Below are 13,767 nucleotides of genomic sequence, written 5' to 3'. Positions count from 1 at the left end.
CCGATTGTGCAAGTTCCCCCACTTAAAATGATGACAGAGGTCAGTAATTTGCACCAGAGGTACACTTCAACTGTGAGAGACAGAATGTGAAAAAAAAAAAATCCATGAATTCACATGGTAGGATTTGTAAAGAATTTATTCGTAAATTAGGGTGGAAAATAAGTATTTGGTCACCTCAAACAAGGAAAATCTCTGGCTCTCACAGACCTGTAACGTCTTCTGTAAGAAGCTTTTCTGTCCCCCACTCGTTACCTGTATGAATGGCACCTGTTTGAACTCATCATCTGTATAAAAGACACCTGTCCACAGCCTCAAACAGTCAGACTCCAAACTCCGCCATGGCCAAGACCAAAGAGCTTTCGAAGGACACCAGGAAAAGTATTGTAGACCTGCACCAGACTGGGAAGAGTGAATCTACAATAGGCAAGCAGCTTGGTGTGAAAAAATCAACTGTGGGAGCAATCATCAGAAAATGGAAGACATACAAGACCACTGATAATCTCCCTCGATCTGGGGCTCCACGCAAGATCTCATCCCGTGGGGTCAAAATGATCATGAGAACGGTGAGCAAAGATCCCAGAACCACACGGGGGGACCTGGTGAATGACCTGCAGAGAGCTGGGACCAAAGTAACAAAGGTCGCCATCAGTAACACACTACAACGGCAGGGAATCAAATCCCGCAGTGCCAGACGTGTTCCGCTGCTGAAGCCAGTGCATGTCCAGGCCCGTCTGAAGTTTGCCAGAGAGCACATGGATGATACAGCAGAGGATTGGGAGAATGTCATGTGGTCAGATGAAACCAAAGTAGAACTTTTTGGTATAAACTCAACTCGTTGTGTTTGGAGGAAGAAGAATACTGAGTTGCATCCCAAGAACACCATACCTACTGTGAAGCATGGGGGTGGAAACATCATGCTATGGGGCTGTTTTTCTGCCAAGGGGACAGGACGACTGATCCGTGTTAAGGACAGAATGAATGGGGCCATGTATCGTGAGATTTTGAGCCAAAACCTCCTTCCATCAGTGAGAACTTTGAAGACGAAACGAGGCTGTGTCTTCCAACATGACACTGATCCAAAACACACCGCCCGGGCAACAAAGGAGTGGCTCCGTAAGAAGCATTTGAAAGTCCTGGAGTGGCCTAGCCAGTCTCCAGACCTCAACCCCATAGAAAATCTGTGGCGGGAGTTGAAAGTCCGTGTTGCTCGGCGACAGCCCCAAAACATCACTGCTCTCGAGAAGATCTGCATGGAGGAATGGGCCAAAATACCAGCTACTGTGTGTGCAAACCTGGTAAAGACCTATAGTAAACGTTTGATCTCTGTTATTGCCAACAAAGGTTATGTTACAAAGTATTGAGTTGTATTTTTGTTATTGACCAAATACTTATTTTCCATCCTGATTTACGAATAAATTCTTTACAAATCCTACCATGTGGATTCATGGATTTTTTTTTTCACATTCTGTCTCTCACAGTTGAAGTGTACCTCTGGTGCAAATTACTGACCTCTGTCATCATTTTAGGTGGGAGAACTTGCACAATCGGTGGCTGACTAAATACTTTTTTGCCCCACTGTATGTCCAAGTGGGAAAACAAATGCCTTCTGAAGTAATCATTGTTGCTGGAAACAATTATATTTCGCACATGTATTTATTGTCCGTTACAATTTTTGGAGTCATTATTTGTACTATGCCAAAATGCTAATATACCTGCAATGCATTCTTTATTTTAGGTTGAAAGAGACTTTGAGCGAGAATATGACAAACTCCAAAAGTAAGTTTCCATTATGCTTTATAAGACTAATGAGGTAGACAGTGACTAAAGTTTCTCTGTGTTATTCAGAGTTACATTGGTATTAAAATAAACATTTTATATTTTACAAAAATATGCATGTGTTACCAAGTGTTTTCATGTTCATGTATTGTTTGTTTTAGCTTGGTGCTTTGTATATATTCAATATCTTAATGTCTGTCATTAGTCCTTCTGCCAACAAAAAAAAATCTGTAATGTTTTTGTATTATTTATTTTATTCTCATGAAATGACTTAATTTACAATTACTAGTCAGGATTATAAAGTAAATAAGAAATCTGAAATAACTAACAGTTATTTTGACTGCATATTTACATTTTAAGTATTCCTTTTTGCACATGTAGTTTTTCTTTTTTCTTTTCCAGCTTTTGGTAGTTTTGGACACTGTTTTTTCTTGACATGAAATATTAAGACATTTCAAACTTGGCCACAGCTGAAATATCAAATTTTTACAATTTAATGTCATCATGGATATAGAAATTCTGTTAATGGTCTTTATTTCAGTTTCTCTGTGAAACAAAGGCAAGTAGGGATCACATAATTTAAAATTCAAAACTTGTAAGCTCAGTACATCAGGCCCAGTCTTACTGGGAGGCTGAGGTTACAAAAACTCCCTGAGGGCCCAGCAAAATGAGTGGGAGCATCATTTTCCTCTCAGGTTTTGTTGAGTGGGAGGGCCCTTTATCAGGAAGGTGTGGTGCCAATAGACCTTATAGATGAGTCAGAGCAGCAGGCATGTAGAGACATTTAGGTTCTCCACCCTAGAGATCCATATCAACACTTCATGGTGCTCCTGTGGTCTAAATGCAGTATACTTAGTAGTAACTGATACCTGTGTTTGCAGTTTGTCCATCTGACTGAAGACATTTAAATTCTTCTAGTACAAAAATAATCTGTACTTTAACACTCTCCCATATTGAAGTATAGACCAATTTCAACATCATTTTAATTTTAGTGTTTGAATAATCTCTATGATCTATAACATAGAGAGCTCTATTTTCTATTATCTGTAGTACCAGCAGTGTAAAACAGATTTCAATCTCATAGAACTAGCCTTGACGAGAAGAACAGGCAAAACCCAAATGAGATCTGAAAGGTTACATGCAGATGTATATAGTCTCTCTGTATGTGCACACTTTTCCTCTATAACCTGTTGCATCCTCCAAATTGATGATGGTCATATCTTGCCCTCATATCCTGTGTACATCCTGCTGGAAACATACCTGATAATTTCCTCTAAGCCTGAAATATCATTGCTTTGTTATCTGCATGTAGTGTAAAAGTGGCTTTAAAGTGCTAGCTGATAAAGCATTTAACACAAGATCATCTTATTCCTTCCGCTATATATGAAGCATATTTGTACTTCATATGTGTTAAGTATAAGTAGGTATTGACTTGTGGGTTCAGACAAAATTTAAACACTATTGTGGAACAGTAAGTGAAATTCCACAACTTAACCAATATGGATCACAGTGTTTTACTTTTTCTTTGTCGATGTTATTTGATCACTTTTTAAGATCAATATTTTGTAATAGCAGTATAGGAAATCCAAATGTCCTAATATACGGCTGTGCAAGTCTATGTGAAAAAAGTTAAACTATTTCAGTGACAAACTTAAATTAGTCATGTCTAGAGGTATTAAAATTTGATTTAGTCTGGTACAATTCTTGGTTTTAGAGTGATTTACATGGAATTGCAGTTTCTAACCTCAGTCTTGTGTGAAAAGCAATGAGCCGGAAAGCAAATCAGAGTAAAATGGTCATGTTGCAATGTATAAGTGATATATTCAGCAATTTTCTTTAAAAGTCTTGAATGCCTTTCGTTTTCACCACCCTGTGTGGCATGGCGGCTGTGGCTGCATGGGTAGAAGGTTTGGGGCATAGGTACAAGGAGCAGCAGCTGTTCCAGTAGGTTACTCTATTAGCACCTTTTGGGAAGAGACTCCACGCTGGCATGGCACTCATCCAGGATGGCTCTCTCTCACCATCAGTTCTGACAGAGAAGGGAAAATGCAGCAGTATTTTTAAGTAGGTGGTAGTGTCTGGAACATGACTTTCACATGCACAAATAACCATCACAAGAATATATTCTGAGTGTACTGGGCTCAGAGCGCACTGGTTTGTTTACATAGTAAGATACTTTCACCCACTATCTTACAAACTAATATGCATGACTGGCAGGATTATGTTTTTTTTTTAAATTTTCCTGATATTATATTTTTGCTTGGTATTGCTTAGTCTAGTATTGCAGTCTAAACATTTAGTTTGAGTTGTCAAATATCTCTACTTTATGTAATCTCAGACAGAAATGCTAAGATTGACAACATATTACAATTTCAAAATGTTTATGACAATGTCAGAATCAGTTATCAAGTTGCGGCTCTAACAACAAAATGTTATCATATGAAGATTTTATGTCACGTCAGAGTTTAATTGATGCAAAAATGTTCTCAACAACAGAGGAAAACTGTGATGACCTGAACTTGTCACACTGACTCTCCTCGTCCAAATATGTGCTAAAAATTGACTTAATGTAGTGAGACGAACACAGGAAGAATCTCTCTTGATTACTAGATACTCTCCAAATCTTGCCTGAAGCATTGATGATAAATTTACTACAATTTGAAATGCCTGTTTCTGGATATTTGAAACATAAGCGTGCATTTTCATTAATTTAGAGAAAGCCTAATATAGCTTGTGAGACCTAGTTCTATCTAATTGGTGAGAGGGACACAAGAAGTTACTGTGGAGATTGTTCTGACAGACTGTTTTTTTCTTTCCCGTGGTGTGAACAGTATGGGATGAAATTACATCATTTACTGCAAATGACATTTTAGGAACAACCTCCATCTGGTCTGTGGTGATTTAGTATAAAATCCTTTAACGTCAAAAGAAACAAAAGCTTAAAGAGAACATGTTCTGTTTAAAAATATATATATATATAAAAAAATAATTTTACTATTTGTCCTTTCTTGGATAAACAAACAAAAGAATAAAAGAAAATCCATTTGCAGATGAAAATCTAAAACCAAAGTTGTCTGTATGTTGCATTTTGGGAGACTTGAACTTTTCTTTACGGTCCTGTAAATGCTGCTTTTTAATCAGCAGTCATTTTCAAACCCTTCAGTTTAACAGTTTAGATTTGGTTAGTGTACCTGTGAGTATCCTCAATCGTTCTTTGTTTCCCAGCTGCTAAACCGAAAAAAAAATCTAAAACGTTTAATTGGAGCCGCTTGACTTCCAGTTTTGGTTTGCAGCTCTGAAAGAGCTCTACTTGTTCTGCTAGTGTCTTTATATCTTGTGGACATGCACAAAAATGGGATTACTGTTACTGACTTCCTATTTAATATTGTTCTTGAAAAACAAGGATGGAAGCAAAACCTGACTGCACCACATTTTTCATCAAATAGGAGTAGTGTTATGAAGGTAGTCTCAGGGGAGATTCTAAACCCCTTGTTTGCCTTAATTGATATAATGAATGGCATGTGTTTTCAGCCTCCATAGTCTGGTAATTGCCATTTTTAACACACATCAATGGAATATGTGCAGTGGAATGATTGAAGACGTTAATGCTTTTGAGCGGAAATGTAGTTGACTGAAGGATTCACACTATTGTTAATTAGCTAACAGATTTTATGTGGAATCAGTCGAATGTGTAATTCCTTCTTAATCCATATTGTTTTATGTCTTTTTTCGAGGTTTGTGTTTTCTTTATCCTTGTCAATGTTTTTGTCCAACTGAACGGGTTCAGAGGGATTCAGGGATGAATCGATTTGAAAGTATGCATTCCTACTTTTGTAACAGTGGAAAATTTTTAAAAGTTCAGGCCTTGATTTCAATTTTTTAGCATTTAAACAGCATATATCAATTGATAAACCTGAAGGTATCAGTAAAACCAGGCTCACATTAGCAGATACCAACGTTTGACTGATGTATTAATGCATGCCTACAGCTCATAAAGTAAATCTTGACTTCAGTATAGGTTATTAATTAATCCAAGTTAGGATAACTGATTCTTTACTGTACTACGAGACAAGAAGCGCTCTGATAATCAGTCTTCTGCTTGTCCCACAGGCTGGAGGATCAGACGAAAAAGCTTCACAAAGACATGAAGAAAAGCACAGAGGCAGATTTAGGTATGTTCTGTCACTTACTTGGCGTTGCCGCCTGGTGAGCCATTGATCAGCACTTGTTCACCAACATACTTGATGTTACTTGGCATGTTTTTCAGGGCCAGAAAGATGTTTGGGTGCCTGTGTTTTTCTTTTTTTTTTCCTGTGCTGTGTTCGATCTCCAAATGATATGACATGAAACAATTGTGTGTGAGTCTCTACCTTAATCATTTCCTTTTTTAGGCTTTTGTAGCTGTCATAGCAGGTGTGTTTTTTGTTTTTTGACCATGTGATCTATATTCAGTTGGGGATCCTGGTTTACCATCTCTGCCATCATTTATCCATGTATTTGTCTGCCACAAAACTCTTGTTTACTAAAGATTTATTTGCCGATTTGCTGGTTTTGTGTTTTTGTATTTGGGAAGTGGTAGTAGATATGGCCTGTGGTAAGTAGTCACTTGTGGGGGTGGAAGAGCGGGGACGGATGGAGCAGTGAGAGACTTCTTCATTTCCTCTCCTTTGTGCTCTGCAATATGAATGTCTGCATCATCAAAGTGTCATAGCTGTCAGGGCCTCATTATCGTTAATGGATTCCATCTGTTGCACAGGTCCCATCTCCACTAACTGCTACCAAACAAAGAACTGGACCTACTCTGCATGTCAGCACTGCATTTAATACACTTCTCTCTGTATCAAGCCAAATGTGTTTATATGCAGCACTCTAGCGAACGTGCTGACAGTCATCTGGTGAGGGCCAGTAATGTCTTTTTAAGGGATGCTCCTGTACACATGCCAAATTAGGCTAAATAACAGAAGGCAAATAAAATATGTTAACTTCTCTTGCCTCAGGAAATTGTAAAGGACATGAATTTCACCTTCTCCCTCACTGCTAATAACGAGCCCTCAGTTCACCTTTTGATTTTCACGACCCTGTAATTAAAATGTTTGTCAGATCAAGCAATGTATTACTTGTGCAAACTGAGAGAGATGCAGAAACGCTACACCGTGATAATTGATTGGTTGAAAATTGGTCCCAGGGGAGTGTGAAATGACCAATGACTGTTCCAAATCTCTGTAAAGCCCATATTCAGTGCAGCTCCTGTCGTCAGCTTGTGTCTCCTCAGTGCAGCTCATTTGTTTTGACAGTGAAGCCATATACTGATACATGCTCTGTGTCTAAACAAAGTGGCACGAGTGCAGATTAACGGTAATTGATGCTGTCAGTGTAGAAAAATGGCAAAAAATTCTCGTTGCACTGGTGAATATTCAGCGCGGCAGGCAGCCCCACCACCCCCTCAGATTTTTACAATGGGGGCAGCACTGTGCCATTCGAGTTGTGCACTTCCCGACAGGCTCACTTTTGAATACCCTACTTCATATAAAGTGATGAAACGCTTAAAGCTTCAGTTTAATCCACAAAAATTGCGTCCACAATTTCAGAACAATGTAAGAGTCTTACATGGAATTAGATTAAAATGTGTAGATGCAGACATCTTCAGTAACCATTTACAAAATCGGTATTTCTGTTTTCACGAAGTTAACTGTGTTTTAATAGTATTTTCTGCTTTGTGTGTTGCATGCATATTTGCATGGCTGACAGCCATGTCTAAGGCAGCAGTGAAGATTTCCGCAGACCTCTTGAGTAACCCGCTGTGTGAGCAGGATCAGGCCTTCCTGGACTCTATGACTGCTTTCGATACAGCCATGAGAAGGATGGATGCCTTCAACCAAGAAAAGGTAAGACTCTTTCCCACACTTGGCATCTTTATTATATTGCTCTTTTTCTGTTTTGGCTTTTTGACACAGTGATTTTCTTCAAATCGTTTGAAAAAATTCCGTTTCTAACAAGCAAAGTAGGACACTAAACAAGGGTTTGTTTTTTTGTTTTTGTTTTTTTGAAAATGCATGTTTTCATATTTGTCAATATTGTGCTGCCTGTGGACTAAAAACTATCCGTATGTCTTTCCTTCTGCTGTTTTTGAAAAGCATCTGTGGTATGATCCTCTATAAGCTCAAGCTACTGGTTATCAGCTGTGAAAATTGATGCATTTGTGACTCACTGGTGTCTAAAATAACTCATACAATGGATGGGCCTTCTCTGAAGAGGAAAACATGCCTTGCCACAAAATTCACAAGAGTAACTCACAGCTTATGTGCTGAGGTCTGTTGTATTTCTTGCATTACTTCCTAATACATTTGGCTTCAGGTAAAAACATTTTTTTTTTTGCATTGGTAGGTCACCCAATATGTTCTTGATGGATTACAGGAACTTTATTCCTCCCTCGGGGTGGAGTACCTATGATCAGCTTGAACACTGTAAACCTCTCAGAGCCGTACTTCTGGCAAACCCAACCTGAAATCCTCCCAACACTTGTCCCGTCCTTCATGTACATTTCATATCATATTTTACATATTTTTCTTTCTGCTTAGATATTTGCAGCGCTTGCATTTGGGAAACCATTTCTTTTTTCTTATTATTCTTGTATGTTTTGTCCTAAGGGCCAGCAGCAGACAGACCGGCATGTCTGTCTTTCCAGAACTGTAAGCGGTACAGCGTATTCTTGCTCGCTCTTCCACAGCTGTACTCTGTGAAGATCTCTCTGGCTGTCAGGGCTCTTCATATTATTTGCTGGGCGCCCTTCACTTTTTGATTAGAATCATCGCCACAGGTAGTTATAATGTGAATCATAGTGGCACTGCATGTGTGGATCCTCAAGGCACTACGCTGTGGAGGGTTTGAAAAGAGGAAAAAAATACAGGAGAGAACATAGGAGATCACACTAAGGCATATACCGATTGACTTTTTTCCATCTGTGTTTTCTTGACTCATTGCCCCGCTAGTAGGTGTTCTAGGCTTTTCACATTTGCTGCCTTAAAAATATTCCCCTTTCTTTTCATATTTTGCTGTGAACCAAAATGATTTCATAACCTTTCCCACAACAATGATCCAACAAGGGGGAGAAAATGAATTCCTTTGCAAACGGTGGGTAATGTTGTTATTCCATGGTAAAGCTGTAGTATAAGTATTTCAGGCATAACAGGCCATCTGTCACCTGGAAATATACATATTGAGCATTGAAGAGTTGATTTCATATTTTCTGGGAAACCTCAGGGGCTGGACTCGGTTTCCATAGATAATCAAGCTGTAACCTTCCTCAGTGTATATAAGTGAAGCAATGTCCATGTTCCAGAAATTAAAGTGACGACTGACAAAAGTCCTCACTTTAAATGAGCATACTGTCTTGAGCTGGTAAATAAATGTCATCCTAATGTTCAGTGTTTGTATATGAGATTAAGTGTCGCTGGTCTTGTCTCCTGGCTTTACTTGTTAGGATATACTTCCGTGCTACTCAGGCAAACTCAGTATTATTGTTTTGAGAATAAAACATACTAAAAGCACAAGACAGCATCCAAGCAGATATTCTGCAGCTGTCATTTATTTTCCTTTCCTTTCCTTGATTCTTCAGCTTTTAAGTCTTTCAGACTTGCTTTGCTCACGGCTCATCAAATTTTACAGGAGCCATTTTGAGTGACTAGACAAAGTAAAATGTAGGTTGGACTGAGCGTGTGGGTTTGTGACCCAGGGTGCATATGTTCCAGGACTTGGCTTGGTTGAGTGTTCAGGAGAGCACTCCTGCTGTCAGGGTGAAGTACTTTTGCATTCTTTAGATTTTTTTTCAATATCAAATTTGAAATTTTTTTTCCCATTTTCACTCAGTTTATTTTTTCATTCTGAAGGGGAAAAAACCCTACGACACACACTTGAGTGTGAATGAATAAGAAACAGCCATTCTTCCTTTTAATCTGTTTTTTTTTAAAGAAGTCACTTGTAGTTAATGCCTTTATAATGTATAGTATTGTTCACTGTCTGTGTAGCCTTCCTATTTGTCTCTGTGACTGTCACTTGTTTGAAAAAGATTGATCCACTCACTTAGATCCAGACATTTTTTCGCTTGTAAAGGACAACAGTCACCAGCTGGATAGATTTTTCTTTGTGCTTGTTTGGTTGTTTTTTTCAAACACACTTTTATTCAGAGTGGCTTTTGACAGCTAGGTCACACCTGATAGTCTCTCCACTGCTCTCAGTCCTTCTAAATAAAATCTTTGCCTTAACACAATGTTCACTTCCAGCTTTGGGCTGAGCTGTGTGGCTTCCTTTGTAGAGTGGCTACAAGTGAGCTAGAGGCAAAATAGTGATTGTGAGTACTTTCTGGTCAGTCTGTTGTGTGCATCACCTCTAGGTTTTGCTAGGTGTTTAAAAATCCAGCACAGCACTAGAACACCACTCTTAACTTCTTCCTTTAAGCTGGCTGTTGATTCTGACGGCAACAGCAGCAAAACCTTATTGCTCCAGCAAAACAGACACAAAAGCATCCACCCTTTGCTCTTCTCCGTGTTGAGACGAGATGTTCTGCCGCAGGGCCCACAAGTGAGAGAGCCAGCAGATAAAACGTGCAGCGATAATGAAGGCAGCAGTGGCCCAGGTCTGTGTGTTTATTTCTGGGGCTGAGGAGGGCGCACAGCCCCGCCGGCACACTGCTGCCGAAGCTGAGCCCCAGTGTAGATGGCGGCAGCACAGTAGAGGATGCTCCGTTTGGAGGGATATTGATTTCCTCTGCGATCTGTGTGTATTTTTGGGAGGCCTGTGTGCCGGGATGGCCTCTGCTCCGTGACTCACTGATGGAGACTGCTGCTAGAGCGCCGGCCTCAGGCTCTGCGGGGCCTCCAAGGAATAGCTCTGCCCCCCCTCTCTGTGGGAAGGGGCAGAGGGTAGAGGGCACCAGCATGCTTAAGCAAATCTGCCGCTGTTCTTCTCCCTCCTCGCTGCATGCTCTCACCTTAGAAGCAGCGGCACCGCTCGAGCTGGGGAGGGGGAGATGGTGTGAATATGTAAAACAAAGACAATGTGAATTCCCATGTACTTATTTGTTATTGGTTCTGTGTTTTCCCTCAAACCACAATCAACCATTTTGTACTTGGAAATCTGCCTGTGTGAAGCAGCGAGTGTTGCTGTATGTTCTCGTAGATGGTCAGGGCATTTTTACAAAGCACAGCTGCGATCTTGCTTCCTTGTTGTTGTGTGATTGACTGTCCTTCCAATAGCAAGTGAGCATATGATTAGTGGAGCTGCTCACTGTTCTCATGCAGCTGTCACTTCACATCTCCCTGCTTTAAATTCTCCTTCTCTGTTCCAAGCGTGTTCTCTCCACTTGACTCGATTGCCTGGTTAACTTAGCCGTGTTACGCTTGCAGATCTAGTAGCAGCAGTCATTTTGAATCTGCAATGTAAATGACTCTAGAAACTTTATTAATTGTGCTCCAACTTCTCTCGACGAGACTTGGTTCTGAGGCTGGAGGCCTCGAGATGAGATGTTCGTTTACTTCCATTTAACACCCCCCCCCCCCCCCCCCTCCCCCTCCTTCCTTCCCCTGTCGGTTCTGCCAAACAGAAGGAGAATGCAGGAAAATATAAACTGTTATTGTTAAAATGTTTGTTTGTAAAGAACTTTCATCTTGTATGGCAGCCCACCCTCCACAGGAAATCATTTGGGCTTTGCTTTCATGTCCGTCCCCTGACAGTTCCATCCTTTTGTATTGCAAGCTCAATGAATATTCAGGGGTTTCTCCTCGGGGCTTGTGTACAATAAAAGAGTCAACGTCATGAAAGTTTCTTTGCAAGCCCCCCCCCCCCCCTTCCCCTTCCCCTTTTTTCATATGTGCTCTGTTTGAAATATACACAATTGTTGGTGTTTGTGCTGCGACGTTACATTGAAGCTAATGAGCAAGAGATGTAGAAGCTATTTGGTTCCGACTTCACTTCTGATGTAACTCAATTTGACAGTGAATAACAATTTGTAATGTCTCTTCATTTGTTAGAAAGGTGAGCAGTGCTTGTGTTAACAGCTTTTTATTTTATTTACTTTTACAGGTGAACCAGATCCAGAAGACTGTTGTCGACCCTCTGAAAAAGTAAGTGTCAGTTTCTTGTGCTGCTTCTGTGTTAAATGTCCAGCTTTAAATCTGAATCTGCAACAGGCCGCGGTCAAATAGTTTTAGTCTGCAATATTTGCATTTTTAGGAGAGCCAGATCGTGAACTTTTCGTGTGAAGTATGGTAAAAGCGATTTAGCTCAGTTGTGTCTTAAATTCCATATGTGGAGCGATAAAAGCCCAGTGCCCCGTGTCGTTTTTACTATTTAACCTTGCTCTGCATATCTCACTAACTGAGTGGAAAGAATAGCTGCAGTGCAGGACCTTAGCAAGGCCTCCAGTGTAGTAATACGCATTATAAAAATGAACTGGGAGTTAACAGGGCTGCTGTGCTGGTAGTGTCTGGAAGAAAGTTTATTTGGTCTTCGTTCCTAATACTCGCCCCATTTGAGGAGGCAGTGAATGCTATTCCATTCCTTAAGCCTCACTTTGCACACACACGCACACACACGTGCAAAGCAGAGGTACTGAAGGGAGTGGCTGGACAATCCCACCCGTCTTCCGGAGCGCTTGTTAAGGTTTTCTTCCTCCTCCTGGCTCCTCCCAGGAGATTAAATACTGTGAAAGAGAGCATGTGCATACTGCTTGTATAGATTTCTATAAATTTGTGTTCAACTTTCTCCCCTCGTGAGACACTCGTTTTGTAAAGTAACTAATGTGAAGAGAATACTCCATCAAAATATGGATAGGTCAGGTCAGCGTGTGTGTGTGTGTGTGTGTGTGTGTGTGTGTGTGTGTGTGTGTGTGTGTGTGTGTGTGTGTGTGTGTGTGTGTGTGTGTGTGTGAGCGAGCGCGCGTGTGTCAACCCCTCTCTTCCTCGTGCGCTCTGGTGGCGGAGCAATGACAGGATGGAATGGTTCTAATTTCCTCTTCCTGGTGGGCGGCAGGCGGACGTGTGGGCAGGCTCAGAATATGGCAAAGGGCCCAGCTTCCTGGGCCCAGAGCTGCGGATTGGTTCAGGAGGAGAAATGTCTCAGGACACTGCACGCTCTCACACAAACATACCGACGTACACAAACACCAGCTCCGATTTTAGAGGGGGCGCTGTCTCACAAAGATGGTATTTAAGATCATAAAGTTAGGCATTTACATGAGTCTAAAACAGAACAGAGGAAGTGAGTTCATAAACAAATTTTAATGCCAAACTAAACTGACCTTTCTGTTTACTTTTTCCTTCTTAAAAACGCAACGCTATTACTTATTAGTTTATCAAAGTGTTGTCTATAGAAAACCAAGACGCACAAGCTGCTATACTTTAAAGCTTCCATTAAGATTCCATTAGTCCTCTCACTAATGAATATTTGTAACTGTTTTTCTTGTCTCAAAATACTCTTCTGGTGAACTTGTGTCATTGTAAAGACAATTAGAGAAGAGTTGAAAAGGAGAACGTTATGTTAATGGAAGACTTTCAATGGATTGTGTGTGTGTGTGTGTGTGTGTGTCAGCTACATGATTGTGTCCATGTGATTGCTATTTCAAATTTTGGCATCCATTCTTAATGCTTAGTGTGGTAAAACGCACAATAAACAAACGAAAAAGCAGCCCCCCTCTACTCTGCCCCCATCCTGCGTTCAGTGTCTCCTCTCTCTCAGGCCCAGACGTGCGTTTCATCCACTCTGCGGGGTCACTGAATGACATCACTATGTTTATGCGAGGGGAGGGGAGTGCGTGGGCATTGAGGCATGTGTGTTATCTGGGCCTTGTAACCTAGCCCTTTTTGCTCCGTTGCTCTTTTGGGTGAAATAGAAGTCAAGCCTGTTTTGAGACCTCTGCCCTGGGTTGAGCCAGGACTGGACAAACCACCTTCATCCCTCTCAATCAGAGGAACACGCTGCCCTCAGAGCAGGTTGTGG

General features: G+C 40.7%; 1 protein-coding gene across 1 annotated transcript in view; it reads left to right on the top strand.

Annotated features, from left to right (window-relative positions):
• The window catches only part of LOC146656939 (bridging integrator 3), a 31,794-nt gene that overhangs the window by 11,517 nt on the left and 6,510 nt on the right, over positions 1–13,767 (top strand). Inside the window, exons 3-6 of the mRNA XM_085424728.1 lie at positions 1,736–1,776; positions 5,887–5,948; positions 7,525–7,661; positions 11,854–11,894. Of these exons, the coding sequence (XP_085280854.1) occupies positions 1,736–1,776; positions 5,887–5,948; positions 7,525–7,661; positions 11,854–11,894 (281 nt within the window). The remainder of the gene's footprint in view (positions 1–1,735; positions 1,777–5,886; positions 5,949–7,524; positions 7,662–11,853; positions 11,895–13,767) is intronic.

This window comes from Rhamphochromis longiceps, linkage group LG12, assembly GCF_057381845.1.
Source record: "Rhamphochromis longiceps isolate RC_006_pf linkage group LG12, R_longiceps_female_GT1.1, whole genome shotgun sequence".
NCBI lineage: Eukaryota > Metazoa > Chordata > Actinopteri > Cichliformes > Cichlidae > Rhamphochromis > Rhamphochromis longiceps.
This window is presented reverse-complemented; position numbering and strand designations above follow the sequence as displayed.